At 47.9% G+C, this 14,594-nt stretch overlaps 1 gene segment (V, D, J or C); it reads right to left on the reverse strand.

Annotated features, from left to right (window-relative positions):
• Positions 1-9,275: 9,275 nt before the first annotated feature.
• Positions 9,276-14,376, reverse strand: LOC135984078 (immunoglobulin kappa variable 3-20-like). The segment is given in 3 exon segments: positions 9,276-9,568; positions 13,996-14,094; positions 14,328-14,376. Coding segments are annotated over 3 exon segments (441 nt in total).
• Positions 14,377-14,594: the final 218 nt, after the last annotated feature.

Consider the following 14,594-nt stretch of genomic DNA (forward strand, 5'->3'; position numbering starts at 1 on the left):
TGGCATCCCTCATTCATCACTAGGTGACCAATGATGCTCAAAGTATTCATGTGGTAAAAATGACGGGGAGTGTATCTGGGCTATTAGCAGCCAGGATATTGCAGGGGCAGCCTCCCTCTTTAATCTCAGCAGTTTTTGCAGTGGTATCCAGCTGAATGAAGCAGGTTTCAACCCTCCTTACAACAGGCGTGATCCAGTATAGTGGAAGGTCTCTCACTGACTCCATTGGTTCAGGCCCTATCTGTAGTGCCTAGACTCTGCACCCCATTGCAGCAGGACACTGCATAACACAGAGGTTATGTTCAAACTGTTATTCTCTTGAGGAAGCATCTGTTACAGGAGAGAAACTGAAACCACACAGGGCAGGGAGGTTTTTGTACGGGTCTGTATCACTGTGAGAGGGGAGCTATAAGTGTACTGACAATAGTAATCTCCAGCGTCTTCAGCTTCTACACTGCTGATAGTGAGAGTGTAATCAGTGCCAGAGACAGCGCTACTGCCACTGAACCGGTCTGGGACCCCAGTGTAACGGGGGAAAGCAGCATAGATAAGAAGCTTAGGCGCTTGTCCTGCTTTCTGTTGGTACCAGGCTACGTGGTTGTTAGTGTTGGAACTGGCTTTGCAGTTGATGGCGACTCTGTCGCCTGGAGACACTGCCAGGGATTCTGGAGTCTGAGTCATCACCATCTGCCCGCTGGAGTCTGAATTGAAAGGAAAATTGAAATTAACATAATGCATGAGTCAGCACATTCATGTTTTCACTTTAGTTTTGTATCATGGTTTATCCTTTTCTCTCAATTAACTAAAAGATTATGAAAAAGGAATGCATTTAAAAAACCGAGAATGCAGTAAATTTGAGCTTGAGCAATCTATTGTGTGTAGGGTGACCAGACAGCAAGTATGAAAAATGGGGACAGAGTGTGGGGAGTAATGGGCACCTATATAAGAAAAATCCCCAAATATGGGGACTGTCCGTATAAAGTCAGGACATCTGGTCACCGTAATTGTGTGTATTCATGTATGTGTGAGAGAGGTTTCCAGGGCTCAATCTCCCATTATCCCACCAGACCAGTGTTATCTCAAATGGATTCTTACCCTGGATCCAGAGCACTAGCAGCCAGATGAGCTGAGCCTGGGAGATCATCTTGATACGTCTGGACTGACCGGTGCTGATCAATAAACCCTAAAGACTGTAAAAAGGGACTCCATATATAACTGCTCAGAGCAGCAGGGAAATCTCAGGCAGACGTGAATATGCAAAGCATCTCGCCTCGGGCCCTGAAAATGGAGAACTGATTTGTTTGCATCATTTCAGATGTTCTGTTGTTTTTCTTGACGTCACTTATGACGAAGTACTGCCCATACTCAGAATTCCAGTGTCTGCAGTGTGTTCAGGGTGAGCTTGATACGTGTCTGTGCTGCCACCTAATGTCACTGGGGGATGTTCAGCTCCATGAGTTTGATGGTGCTGCGCAGAGTATTGTATGTGGTACATGTGTATGGAGATTGAAGAACATGTCCTATTTAATACAGCCAGGGCTGCATCCTCTGTAGGGGGTGCTGTGGTGCTGCCCTGCCCCTGCGCTGTGAAAGAATTCTGGAGCTAAAATTGTAGATAAGGAGTTTAGGAGCTTGTCCTGCTGTCTGTTGGTATCAGGCCATGTAACTGCTAGCACTGGAACTGGCTTTGCAGCTAATAGTGATTGTTGTCACTTGGAGACTCTGTCAAGGATTCTGGGGTCTGCGACATCACAGTGTCTCTGTAGGAGTCTAGATTTAGAAAGAAATGCCCTACAGACCCGACATGTTGTTACAATTATTTAAAGCTTAGGACTGTGTTTACAGTCACTTCTTGATTAAGAAAGTATTGTGATGTAATTCATAAAATACTGTGATATTACATTGTCCATCTTTTAAATGTTTTTCTTCCTGATGCTACGTTGCCTGAAAGCCTGAGTTATCTTTTATTTCTTACTTGGACTGCAACAAAAAACAAGTGCCCAGAGAAACTGAGTCGGAGAGATCGTCTTGGCAGCTCTGGAGTGGGCACAGTGATCAGTTACCCACATAGTCCCAGCTGATGCATTTAAAAGACCTCAGTAGCCCAGTGAGTGAGTGAGTGTTTGTGTGTGAATAAGCAAAGCTCGTGTGAATAACGTACTCCATATCTGGAGTCTAGAAACATTCATCTTTGACTGGGTGGTTTAGTGTTAACAACCTTGATCGTACCCCTGAGATCTGTGCACTCAGGTTCCTCTCCATGCGTAGATCTCCCCATGATTGTGCACAGGGTTGTTCCAGCTACATCCATGGTACCCTCCTCCATTTCCTCTGCACTCTGTGAAGGGCACTGCCTGCACCTGGAATCTGCATGGGAGGAGGTGGTGGAGACTGGGCAGATGGAGGGAGTAGTAAGGGCCAGAGGATGCACACATCAGCCCCTTCCAGCCCCACAGAGAATCATTGGAAGGGACAATCCAGCCACAGTGAGAGGGAACCTGTGTGACATCATCCTGTCCAGCAGGTAGAGGACGGTTTGCCAGCAGTATTTCACTAAGGAATTGTTTGCTGCGATATTTCACTCTGCTTGCAGCTTAATGCGCATTACTATAAAGTGATGTGCTGGCAACACGTATAGAGGCTCCCACAAATGTTCCCCCACAATCCATGATCCAGGCAGGCAACATTTATACCTCCTTTACTTGACAAACTATGCCAAGTGAGGGGGTTTACACAGTGGTTTGTATCTTTGCAAAGCTGCGGCTTCCGCTTGATATCTTCCACTATACATTGATACTGTTGGCAGCCAGGCTGGCAGGGTATGTCAGTAGACTCCAGTCTGGTTTCTTTCATGAGGGCACCGCTGTTGTCCATCACTCATGAAAAGAAGCCCTAATAATTTTTGGAACAGATGAGAAAATGAACACTGACCTACTGCAGCCCCCATCATCACTGCTTTGATCTGAGTCTCAAAAGGACTTATATGGATGGGACTTTTCTAGTGAGTGTTTCCATGTGTATATTTCTAGATACACTATTTCATGTCTTGGACAAACAAAAAATGACTTCAAATTAAGGTTGCTCATTCATTCCCCTGCCTACACACCAGCTGTGAAAGAATGCTGGAGCTAAAACCTTAAGGGCCTGATCTCAAAGCTCATTGAAGTCTATGGGAGACTTTTCTCTGACTCCAGTGGGCTTTGACTCAAGCCCATAATTCATATAGCTGTAGAGACTCTCAGTTAAGATTGTCAATGAACATGAACAGGGCTTTGGAGCTGTGCTCCGGTTCCGCTCCAGCTCCAGGCAAAAACGTGCAGCTCCACTGCTCTGGAGCTGCTCTGCGCTCCAGCTCCGGGCTCCGCTCCAAAGCCCTGAACATGAATTCTCATTAGCTGACAGTTAATTAGTAGGTGTCCTAACTGATTAGAGACTCTGTGGAACACTTGTGTATTCACTGTGAATTAGAGCACTTTGATGATCTTTGGAGATCCGCGATTTACCATGGATCACAATTCAGTGGCTGTTGTGGACGCCCCATTGACGATGTGTCTGTGATTAGTTCTGTTTGAACTAAGGCTGTGCTGCAATTTAGCTGCCAGATCCTGATATTTGGCTACTTCCCAGTAACTCTTCCAGCATCTGTCTGAGGTGGATGGGTAGGAGGAGGCACCTGCCCGTTCCTTGGATAGCTGTGGCATGGACAATATGGTCACTATCTTACACTTCTTCCTCCTGGCCAGACCTTGTGGTGGTCCAGGGTACGTAGGAGAATGATGGAAATTTATGAGAAGGCTCCACTTCTTTTTGATGCCCGCCTTATAACACCTGATTCATCTTGTTCCCTCCTTGTGGGCTGTTTTATTTACACCCTTTCCCAGCTGTTCATCTGTTACCTGCCTCTCCAGTAACTAACCAGCCACCCTAGAAGACTGTGGCTTGCAGATGAGCCTGAAAGGGGTCCAATCCAATGCCCATAGAACTAAATGGGAATATTCCTGTTAACTTCACTGGGCCTAGGATCAGGCTCTAAGATGCAGGTTTTTCTAAAGAGCTCAGTTCCCATTTAGGCATCTATATATGGGCTACGTAGCTGCTTCTATGGAGACAGGTATGGCCAGAATTTCAACAGACCTTCCAACATGCTGAGCTCTGTGGAACATTTATTTTGTGCCTAAGAAGGCCCATATTTATAAATTACTGTCATTGTTGTTTGTAATGCTCTAGGGGCCCCAGTCATGGATCAAGGCCTCATAGCTGCTGCACAAGCATTGCTTTTCTCATTTCTCCCTTTTGCAGTTGTACTTTTAAAAGGACCGCTCGGCCTGTCTCAACAAGCTTTACTTAACAGAGCCATTTAGAGTTAGGTTTTCCCTGAGCTCTGTGCATCGAGAGTAAAAATGACAGTGGGAGGAGTTTGTTGTGTTGTTGTGGCAGCGAGTTAATTAAATAACTTCCTGTTGTTCCTTATTTGTTATGAAATCAGTGAAGCTGACTGTCCACAGGCACCTGTGAGAAACGCTGAGTGCACAGTGCTGGAACAGGGAGGTTTTTGTATTGGTCTGTATCTCCATGATAGGGATGTAGGCTTGTTGACAGTAATAATCTCCAGCATCTTCAGCTTCAACCTTGCTGATTGTGAGAGTGAAATCAGTCCCAGACCCACTGCCGCTGAACCGGGCTGGGACGCCTGATTGCAGGGTGGTAGCACCATAGATAAAGAGCTTAGGAGCTTGTCCTGATTTCTGTTGGTGCCAAGCCAGGTGGGTGCTAACACTTTCACTGGCTCTGCATTTGATAGTGACTGTGTCTCCTGGAGAGACCGATAGAGATTCTGGAGTCTGAGTCAGTATTTTCTGCCCAATGGAATCTAGAAGTAAAAAGGAAATGGAAGAATTTGTAACACACTGATCAAAGAGTTATAGCTTTATTTTGCAACACATTTTAACCCGCTATCTTATTAAACAGCATTAAATAAAATATCGTATTATCTGTTACAACAATGAATAGATTATATTTACATTGTCACTGATGTTATTGTTCATTAAAGCTGGGCCTATTGGTTTTTTCTTACCCTGAATCCAAAAAAACTAGTATCCAGAGAAGCCGAGTGTGGGAGATCATTGTGACCGTTCTCAGCCACCAACGCTAACCGGGGCACTGTGCAGTGCAAACAGCTCCGTTTATACGAGCTCAGCAGGGCAGGGTGGGAGTGTTGCTCATGTGTGAATTTGCAAAAGGAACGAGCCATGTAAATTCACTTCATGTGAGTGGTGGGGGCAGGATTCTGAACTGTCTTGTATTCGTGTGTCTGGTTTAAAGACTGGAGTAGCAAGATGGTGCAGAGGACACCATATGTGCTGCAGCTAGATACGAGTAGCTAAACCATTCACTCGTTTTCTAGAAGGTTTTTAACAGCAGTTTGAAGAGCCCAGCCTGTTTTCTTTTTCTAGTTCAGTTTTTCTCCTGCCCCATGGAAATATAATTGAATTACCCAGGATTTCCTTCTGCAGGAGATAACTGGGTTGGATGCCCTTCAATTACCTGTGGCAAGTAACCGCTTTCCTTTCACACTAAGCCAGCAAAATACAGCAAACTAAATAGCGCTGGAAAGGAACCCTGGTAACAGTGACATGACTGCATGTCACAGCTGGGCTCACACTGTGTTCCTGGCCAGCATACGCAGCCCTAGGCACTGAAGCGTGTTTCTGAACCTCGCCCTGTGTCCATTTTGTGTGACAAGGAGATTTGGGCAGAAACTAGAGAGGGGAGAGATTTTGAGTACCTGGCAGTCCCTCTTATTGCAGACCTTAAAGAACATTGGTCACACTGATGCTCCTGATGTGTCTTTTGGTTTGAAGGGAGGCTGTAAAAACTTCACGGCAGAGGCTGTTTATGGCAGTTGTATGCATGTGTATACCTGTATACGCCAAGCATCGTATTGTTGGCATTACCCCATAGAACTCCTGCTGACTGCTTGTGTGAATAAGCACTCAGCTGTGGAGATAAAAGGCTGCTAGTCTGGCCTTATAGATGTTTTTTAAATACTGTGCTCAGGGAAGCCCAGTCACTCATTTATTCTCCTTCCTCAGTGAATCCTTCAGAGTCCAGCTGGCCTGTTCGGCCTGAAATCTCTGGCTCTGCAATGTTGTGTCATAATACTGCCACCTGCTGGGCAATGGCAGAGTTTTCCACAGAATTTTAGTTCAGGAGCGGAGTGCCCAGGTGGATGTTGTAGCGCTCCCCAGGGAGTGCGGTGCTAAACAGCCTGATGCTTCTTGGCCTTCTCATATCCGTGTCCTTGTTTAGCCCCCAGTCACATGTTTCAAGCTGTGATGTTGTGGAGCCAGTTTTTAAAGATGAGGCCTTTCAAACTATGGCAGTACGGCCTGGCCCGGCGATATTTACACCACAGCCAGAGTGTAGATCGATTCAGCATTTGTATCCTCTGTGATCACTGTAGCCCTGAGGTATTATCATCCTACATCAGGAGACCTGTATAGTGTATAGATAGCACCTGGGCGCTTATTGAGGAAGGATGGGCTTGTTGTTAAGTAAGTAGACTGGTGTTGAAGAGATCTGACAAGTCACTTAATCTCTCTGTGTCTCAGTTCCCCATTTGTTACTTGGGGAACCCCGGCCACCAAGGACAGTTTCATGCTTTGAGTCAAGACCATCATACAGAACCAAGTCCCCAAGCAGATCACCTTCAGTGCACAGTGTAGTCGAGGAATGAGTGCACTGGGGAACCTTGCAAGCACAGCAGACCCTGGTCTATCTGATCTAATTGGGACCAGGGCCAGATTGGATAATCAGAAATCCAGATAAAGTGGACAATGGAAAAGGGCAATGCTGCAGCACCATTTAGTGGACGCAGGAGAGATTGACCATTTCTGGCACTGGAGTCCTGGTTGTTTGGTAAATGTGGAGAGCCGGTTAAGGGAGGGTTGGATAAATGGGGTTCTGCTGTACTGTTGTTAATGTTGTCTGCAGCCGTGAAATCGTTCGAGTCCAGACTCAGGGACTGGACTCTCCCTGGCCCCCTTTCATATAGTGCCAGTCTCACTAACAACCCCCTAAAACGATAAATCAGTTACAAATCAGCGTCCAGATTTACCAGTAGACTTTGGCTGCTCTGGTGATGGAAACTGGCTGGTTGGTCGGCCTTGGTGTACAAATAAATCTGCCCTCTTAAATCAAGACTGGAGACCTTTCTCGCTAGCATGCTATTGCTCAAACAGAAGTTCTGGGCTTGATGCAGGATTTATTGGGTGGGTTCTACAGCCGGTGTTATGCAGGAGATTGGATGAGATGATCATGATGGTCTCTTCCGGTCTTCAAAATCTATGACTCTAAATCAAATAAAAAGATGATGTAAGGTTAATATTACATATCTGCATCTCATTAGTAATCTTGTCTGGTGACATTCTCTTTGGGTTATTTATTAGTGAACATGAATTAAATTGTTAATGTTTTTTTTTAAACTAAGCAAATTCTCAGACAAAAAGAACTACATTAAGATAGAGTGAAGGTTGACAGTATGTATCAGTAATTTACGATTTAAAAAACAAAACATTGCAAGGATGTTCTTATCCTAGATCAAGCATGGTAAAACCAAGGATTTTTTTAAAAGTGTACATCTTAACGTGTTAAGATAATAAAACTACTGTTAAGGCACCCAGCCAACGTTAACACTACCCTGTAGGGATGCTGGGAGGGGGGAAATATGAAAAAAAAATCCATAGTGTCTTTAAAAATCTATTGAATCTAATCTGGGATCCTCAAACCCTAAACTGCTTTAATAACATCTATATCTTAATTGCACTTCATCATTACAGGACAGAGTTTGGTTTTTTCAGTGGCCTCACTGTGTATTTCCATCCTATAACCTGTTTTGAGTTTTTTTAACTTTATCCCTGATCTCTTATTTTACCTTTAAATTACCAGTATGTAATCACAACCTTAACTCCATCATAATGTTGTTTCTGTCTGGGAATATACAAAGAGATGGTTATCTCACAGAGGAGAAATCGCTTTGCACAGCATAGGCAGAAGTCATGTCCTAGATCCCCATTATGAGGTTTTTTAGTTTTTCTTTTCTTTTTTTTGGGGGGAGGGGGGAAAGAAGGTTGAAAGCCTAGTTTGGATTCAAACTTCAGGAGTCCTCAAGGTTGTGGGGTCATGATGCAAAAAAGAAAAAAATCCCTTGCACCATAATCACCAGGCTTTCTTTGTACGTTTTTCTGGGTTGTTAGGGCCAGTGCAGCAGGCTCCCCATAGATGTCATAGACTCAACCACTCTTGATGTCTTGGGAATGAGGCAGAACACGGGATGTGGTTGCCCCAGGCAGGGCAGGTGTAACGAGCCAATACACTATACCTGTTAGCTGCAAAGTTTCTGGTGGCTGGTGAAAACACGCAGCGCTTGGCCCCCTCCCGAACAGACCAAGAAGGGGTCCGCATTCTAGAGTACCAGACACCAGTGGATTCTCTATCAACAATGCATGTATATGCCCCTATGGCGTAATGCTTGGGAAAGGTACAGAGCAAGGAGCTGTCCTCTATAAACCAGGTCAGGAGAGGATGTTTTGTCTTGTTCCCAGAAAATACTGGTGCCTTCTGTGATGACTCACATCTGATCTGCATAATTTTTGCCTGGGGATTTGTATCAATGCCTTAATGAACACAACGTAATAACAATTTAATTGTGTGTGATCTGTGTTGCATGAACACATATTACATTTATTATTTCATGTGTTTTGTGGTTTTATCTGAGAACAACCTTAATTTTCAGCAGTTTCTTCTGGATTAATATATCAATTTCCTGACGAATTTCAGATTGTCGGCTCATTGGGACAGGGAACATCTGTTTGTTCTGTGGTTGGCCAGCAGCTAGCACGATGCAGTCTTGGGTCATGACAGGGGCTCCTAAGTGCTATGGTAATGCAAACAATAAAGAATAATAATAATAAAGTGGAGTTAATGCTGAGAGTATGTATTAGTAATTTAGGATAAAATACAATACAGGGGTGTTGTCATTATTCAAACAACAAGCATTATAAACCCAGAACATTCACAGTTAAGGTTTGACTTTAAAATGTAAGGAATAAATTGGAATCACCCTGGTGGGATTCCCCAGTGACTAACAACTTCTCTGCATAGCTAAGCTCTCAGGATGGCAATACAGTACTAGAGTTTGAGATTATGTAAGTGGATAAGAGACGTTTTCCTTCTAGTTGTCTTTTGGCAGAACATTTGAAAATTTGACCGTGGTTCTAGTTGTGTGTACTAGTGTCTACTACGCTGCATGCTTCATAGGAAAGGGAAGTTTTTGTATTGGTCTGTATCACTGTGAGAGGGAAACTAGCACCCTGCAGACAGTAATAATCTCCAGCATCATCTGCTTCAACCCTGCTGACTGTGAATGTGTAGTCAGTGCCCGACCCACTGCCACTGAACCGGTCTGGGATGCCCGTGGGACGGCTGCTGGCGTAATAGATAAGAAGCTTGGGAGCCTGTCCAGGTTTATGTTGGTACCAAGCGATGTTGTTGCTAATGCTTGTGCTGGCTTTGCATTTGATGGTGGCGGTCTCTCCCACAGACACTGAGAGAGATTCTGGAGTCTGAGTCATCACAGTCTGTCCACTGGAACCTGGAGAGAGAGAATGAAAATTGGCAGGGTTGGAGCTATGGTACAATGACGTTAACATTATTCCAAAGTTTTCATTGAAACACTCGTAAAGTGAACAGAAGAAGTGAACTAGAAAATATACCCGGAATTAGTATTTCAATAAACAAACCACTGCCATTTTTGATGATTTGTCTCATTCCTTATTAACCGTTTTGACACTTGTCTGTTTCTTACCCTGAATCCAGAAAAGCAGCAGCCAGAGAAGGGGAGTCTTTGAGATCATCTTGTTTCTGTGTGGTTGGAAATGCTCCTCAGTCAGGCATGTAGTGGAAATGGAACCATTTATGTGTTCAGCAGCTGAGTGAGGAAACATCAGCCATGTGTGAATATGCAAAAAGAGCCCAGTTATGTAAATGACCAGAGCGGAGTTTTGAAATATCTGACCTGATGGTTTCAGTGCAGCGTTGCTATTAGGGGATGTAGTTGTTATAATCTATTTCCATGATTCGGATGGTAAAGCAGCCAGAGTTAGTTTTACAGAACACGGGTGGCAACAACGGCTGTTTGATTAATGATGAGTAACCAAGCGAGCTGCAGATTTAAATACAAGTAAGAAGAGCTAATGTGATTTGGTCATTTACTGTGTGGGGTTTCAATCCAATCAGCAGATCCTCTTCCGCATAATACATTCACTAATAAATTTTCATTTTACGTATACAGCCAGGATTTCAAGAAAGCAGCGGTGCCAGGAGCTGCATGCAGTGCTGCCAGTCACTGTTTTCACCCCCACAACGATGGCTGTTCTCAAAGGCTTCACGGGTGTACACAGGCAGGTTGACATGAGGTCTGGGAAGAGCTCACCCAAGGTCTGAGCATGCTCAGATTGGGATGCATGCGCAGCACAGAGAGGTTGACAAGTGTGCCAGGCTCTTACGCTGCCTCCTGTGTCTGTGCCCTACACCCACTACCTCCATGCCATGGTAGGTGCCCAAGCCTGAGAGCCGCTGGGTTGTTGTATGAGCAGAGCAGGGGAGCCTCCAGCCCTCTCTCCATTGCTGTTCTCTGGCAAAGCCCCATGGGTTATATGTGTGGAGCTGTGGGTGGGACTGAGCCACTTGTTGGAATGAACCATTCTGAGCACGGCAGTAGCTGCACCTGATCCTGTACTATTAATACACCAGATTCCTCTCCTGATTCCATTACACTGAACCCGCCATGGTCTCCTGAGAGGGCAATTTTCAATAACTATGCATCACTGGAGATGCTCAGGCAAGGGCCCTGAGCTGGAGCCCAGTGGAGTGGATGGGACTGAGTCCCCCCACCTACCCCAGCCAGCTACATTTAGAGAAGAAGCTCCTTAATCCAGGAGAACTAGGGCTGGTTAGTCCCTGCTAGAGCCAAGGAACTTCCACCTCCCTGTTATCCTTAAAGGGGACAGAACCTATCAAGGACCAGTCCCAGAAGAGTCAGGTCTTAACAAGGGCTTGACAATGCAGGGTCAGGTGTGGCAGCATAAGCGGGGGATGGAGCTAGGTTGGTGTAGCTTCTGCTGGAAGGGGATGCTAACAGATAAAGACCCCCATATTACATGTCCCTCATAGTTCTTCCTCCCAAAGGTTCAGCCCCATTAGAGCACACAGGTGCACACTTGATACTGGTTTGTGGGTCCCCATAGCAACCCCCTAACTGACACCTCCCCCTCTTCCCATGCTAGCCTCCCTCTCCTTTCACCAAATGTGCCAACAACCCACAGACCCCACCAGACATTGTTCCACATCCCCTCCTTCTCCCTTCCCAGTTGCTGCCTCTTTTGGGTGGGTATGGCCAGCCAGAAGCCACAAGTAAGCTGACTGAACATCTTCTTGATTGGCTCCTGCTGCCCTGTGCTAGGGTTACCATATTTTGTGCCTCCAAATGGAGGACACTCCACGGGGCCCCGGCCCCGCCCCCGGCCCCGCCCCCAGCCCCGCCCCAACTCCGCCCCCTCCCCTGCTTCCCGCGAACATTTAATTCGCGGGAAGCCTGAAGCAGGTAGGGGGAGGTGGAGGTGCGGCCCAGGCTGGCCCCTCCGGCGGCTCCAGCCTGGGTCAGCTGGGGCCCTGGGGTGCCAGCCCCGGCCGACCACCCCCGGCCCACCCAGCACTGCCGGCCCCCGGCGGCCCGGCGCACCCCCCGGCCCCGCGACCCCAGACCGCCCCCCGGCCCGGCGCACCCCCGCGGCTCCCGACCCGGCGCACCCCCGCGGCTCCCGGCCCGGCGCACCCCCCGGCCCCGCCACCCCGGCCCCCCGGCTCAGCGCACCCCCGCGGCTCCGCGACCCCGGACCGGCCCCCCGGCCCGGCGCACCCCCGCGGCTCCACGGCCCGGCGCACCCCCCCGGCCCCGGACCGGCTCCCGGACCAGCGCACCCCGCAGCTCCCGGCCCGGCTCCGCGGCCCGGCGCACCCCCCCGGCCCCGGACCGGCTCCCGGACCGGCCCCCCGGCTCAGCGCACCCCGCGGCTCCCGGCCCGGCTCCGCAGCCCGGCGCACCAACGCGGCTCCGCGGCCCGGCGCACCCCCCCGGCCCCGCGGCCCGGCGCACCCCGCGGCCCCGGACCGGCTCCCGGACCAGCGCACCCCGCGGCTCCCGGCCCGGCTCCGCGGCCCGGCGCACCAACGCGGCTCCGCGGCCCGGCGCACCCCCCGGCCCCGCGGCCCGGCGCACCCTGCGGCCCCGGACCGGCCCCCCGGCTCAGCGCACCCCACGGCTCCCGGCCCGGCTCCGCGGACCGGCGCACCCCCGCGGCCCCGGACCGGCTCCGCGGCCCGGCGCACCCCCGCGGATCCCCCAGCGGCCCGGCCCGGCGCACCCCCCAGCGGCCCCCGGCACCGCGGCCCCTGCTCCCCGCCTGGCCCCGCGCCCAGCCCGGCCCTGCGACCCCAGCCCGGCCCGGCCCCGCACCGGTCCCGGCCAAGCCCTCCCTCCCTCCCGATTTTCCCGGACATGCCCGGCTTTTGGGGATTTCCCCCCGGACGGGGATTTAAGCCCCCAAAAGCCGGACATGTCCGGGAAAATCCGGACGTATGGTAACCCTACCCTGTGCTAGCCAGACCCAGTCAGAGCGTGTGCACACCCCAGGCCATTCTGAAACAGGGGGTGAGTACTCCTCTGTGTGGCCACTCCAATGCCCTGCCCACTGGAGGACACACCCTGCATCTAGCCAGTCACTCCAAAAATCCTGTGTGTGCCCATTACCTGCTTGTGCCTCAGGGTTCATGTGCATTTTGGGATTTGCTCCCACACAGGCCTTTGAGAATCTTGACCACAAAGTTTTACCATACTCTACAAGCAACCAGGCACCTGATCTCATCACAGCCATTAAAAATCCCCAGATTTCTGAGACCTCCTCAATGGGATGTCATTGAGGATCTATGGAAATTAAAGGAAACCCTGCGGCCATATTGGAAATGTACTTACGTGAGAAGTGGTTGGTTCCCATTTTTCTGTTGGGACAGTTTTGTCAGCAACTGCTGATTGGATGAAATGTTAATATTCTCTAGAAGTGTATCTATGTCAAAATTTTCAATGGAACATTTTCAAAACAATTTGTTTCAATAAGGTCAAACCATTTCCTTTTGATAAGGTTGAACTGTTTTGTTTTGATTTTTATCATTTTGACTTTTATATTACAAAAGTTGAGTTGGTAAAATTGAAATGAAATGTTTTAATGCTATTGAAACAAAAAGTCATTTTGATTTTTCCAGGATAAATGTTGGAACTTTTCTTAGACAGAAAACTTTGAAATTTCCCATGGAAAGGGGATTCTGGTTTGCAACTAGCTTTCTGTGTTAGAATTAATTCTGCTTGATATAAAAAAAGGAGCCACTCAATTAAGAAAGATAGAAAGTATAACAGCTGTTTGGAGCAATTTGTATTGATGTGTGTCTGATGCGCTGGGATTCAATAGTGAGGATAAAGCAGTGAAAACTATAATTAACCTCAGGTCTCTGTGCATTTGAACGTCAGTGTAATTGGGCAAACTCATTGGATCTTTTGGAGATGTGATAAGTCATCCTTTTTCATATTTGACAGAACACTTGAAAGGCAGAGAGTTATATCTACCACAAACAGTAACTGCATCGCATGCTGCAGAGGTTTTTGTGCTGGTCTGTATCACTGTGTGAGAGGGATGCTGCTATGCTGCTGACAGTAATAATCTCCAGCATCATCCGTTTCAACCCGGCTGATTGTAAAAGTGAAGTCCGTGCCCGACCCACTGCCACTGAACCGGTCTGGGATCCCAGAGGGACGGGTGGAAGCGCTGTGGATAAGTTGCTTAGGAGCTTGTCCTGATTTTTGTTGGTACCAGGCCATCCAGCTGCTGACACTAGAACTGGCTTTGCAGTTGATGGTGACTCTGTCTCCTGGAGACACCGCCAGGGATTCTGGAGTCTGAGTCAGCACAATCTGCCCACTGGAGTCTGGATGGGAGAAAAAAACATTTAAAAGAAAAATAAATATAAAATGACTCAAACTTCTTAATTATTAACTAACTACAAAGCTGCATCTTTAATTGACTATCTTGTATCCCTCCTTCAATAACATTGCAGATGCCATTGAGAATGATTGCTTGAAAAGGAAATTCTGAGCATTTGCAGCCTAGTAAAATATTATAACTTTTTTTTAAACTAATTTCCCCTGTTGTTGTTCTTACCCTGGATGCAGAGCACGAGGAGCCAGAGTAGCTGAGTCTGGGAGATCATCTTGATACGTCTAGAGTGACAAACACCGAGCTCAGAAGCACAAAGTGTGAAGGTGGCACGTTTATATCTGCTCTGAACAGCTGGGCACTGTCACTTGGATGGAAATATGCAAAGCAGCATCTCTGTGTAAATGTCCAGTCCCTTTGCAGACCCAGGGCCATGTACACCCCTCAGTGTAGGGCAGGATAGAGCCAGAACAACAAGAGGAGCTTGCATGT

The sequence above is a fragment of the Chrysemys picta genome, chromosome 5, assembly GCF_011386835.1.
Source record: "Chrysemys picta bellii isolate R12L10 chromosome 5, ASM1138683v2, whole genome shotgun sequence".
In the NCBI taxonomy this organism is placed as follows: Eukaryota; Metazoa; Chordata; order Testudines; family Emydidae; genus Chrysemys; species Chrysemys picta.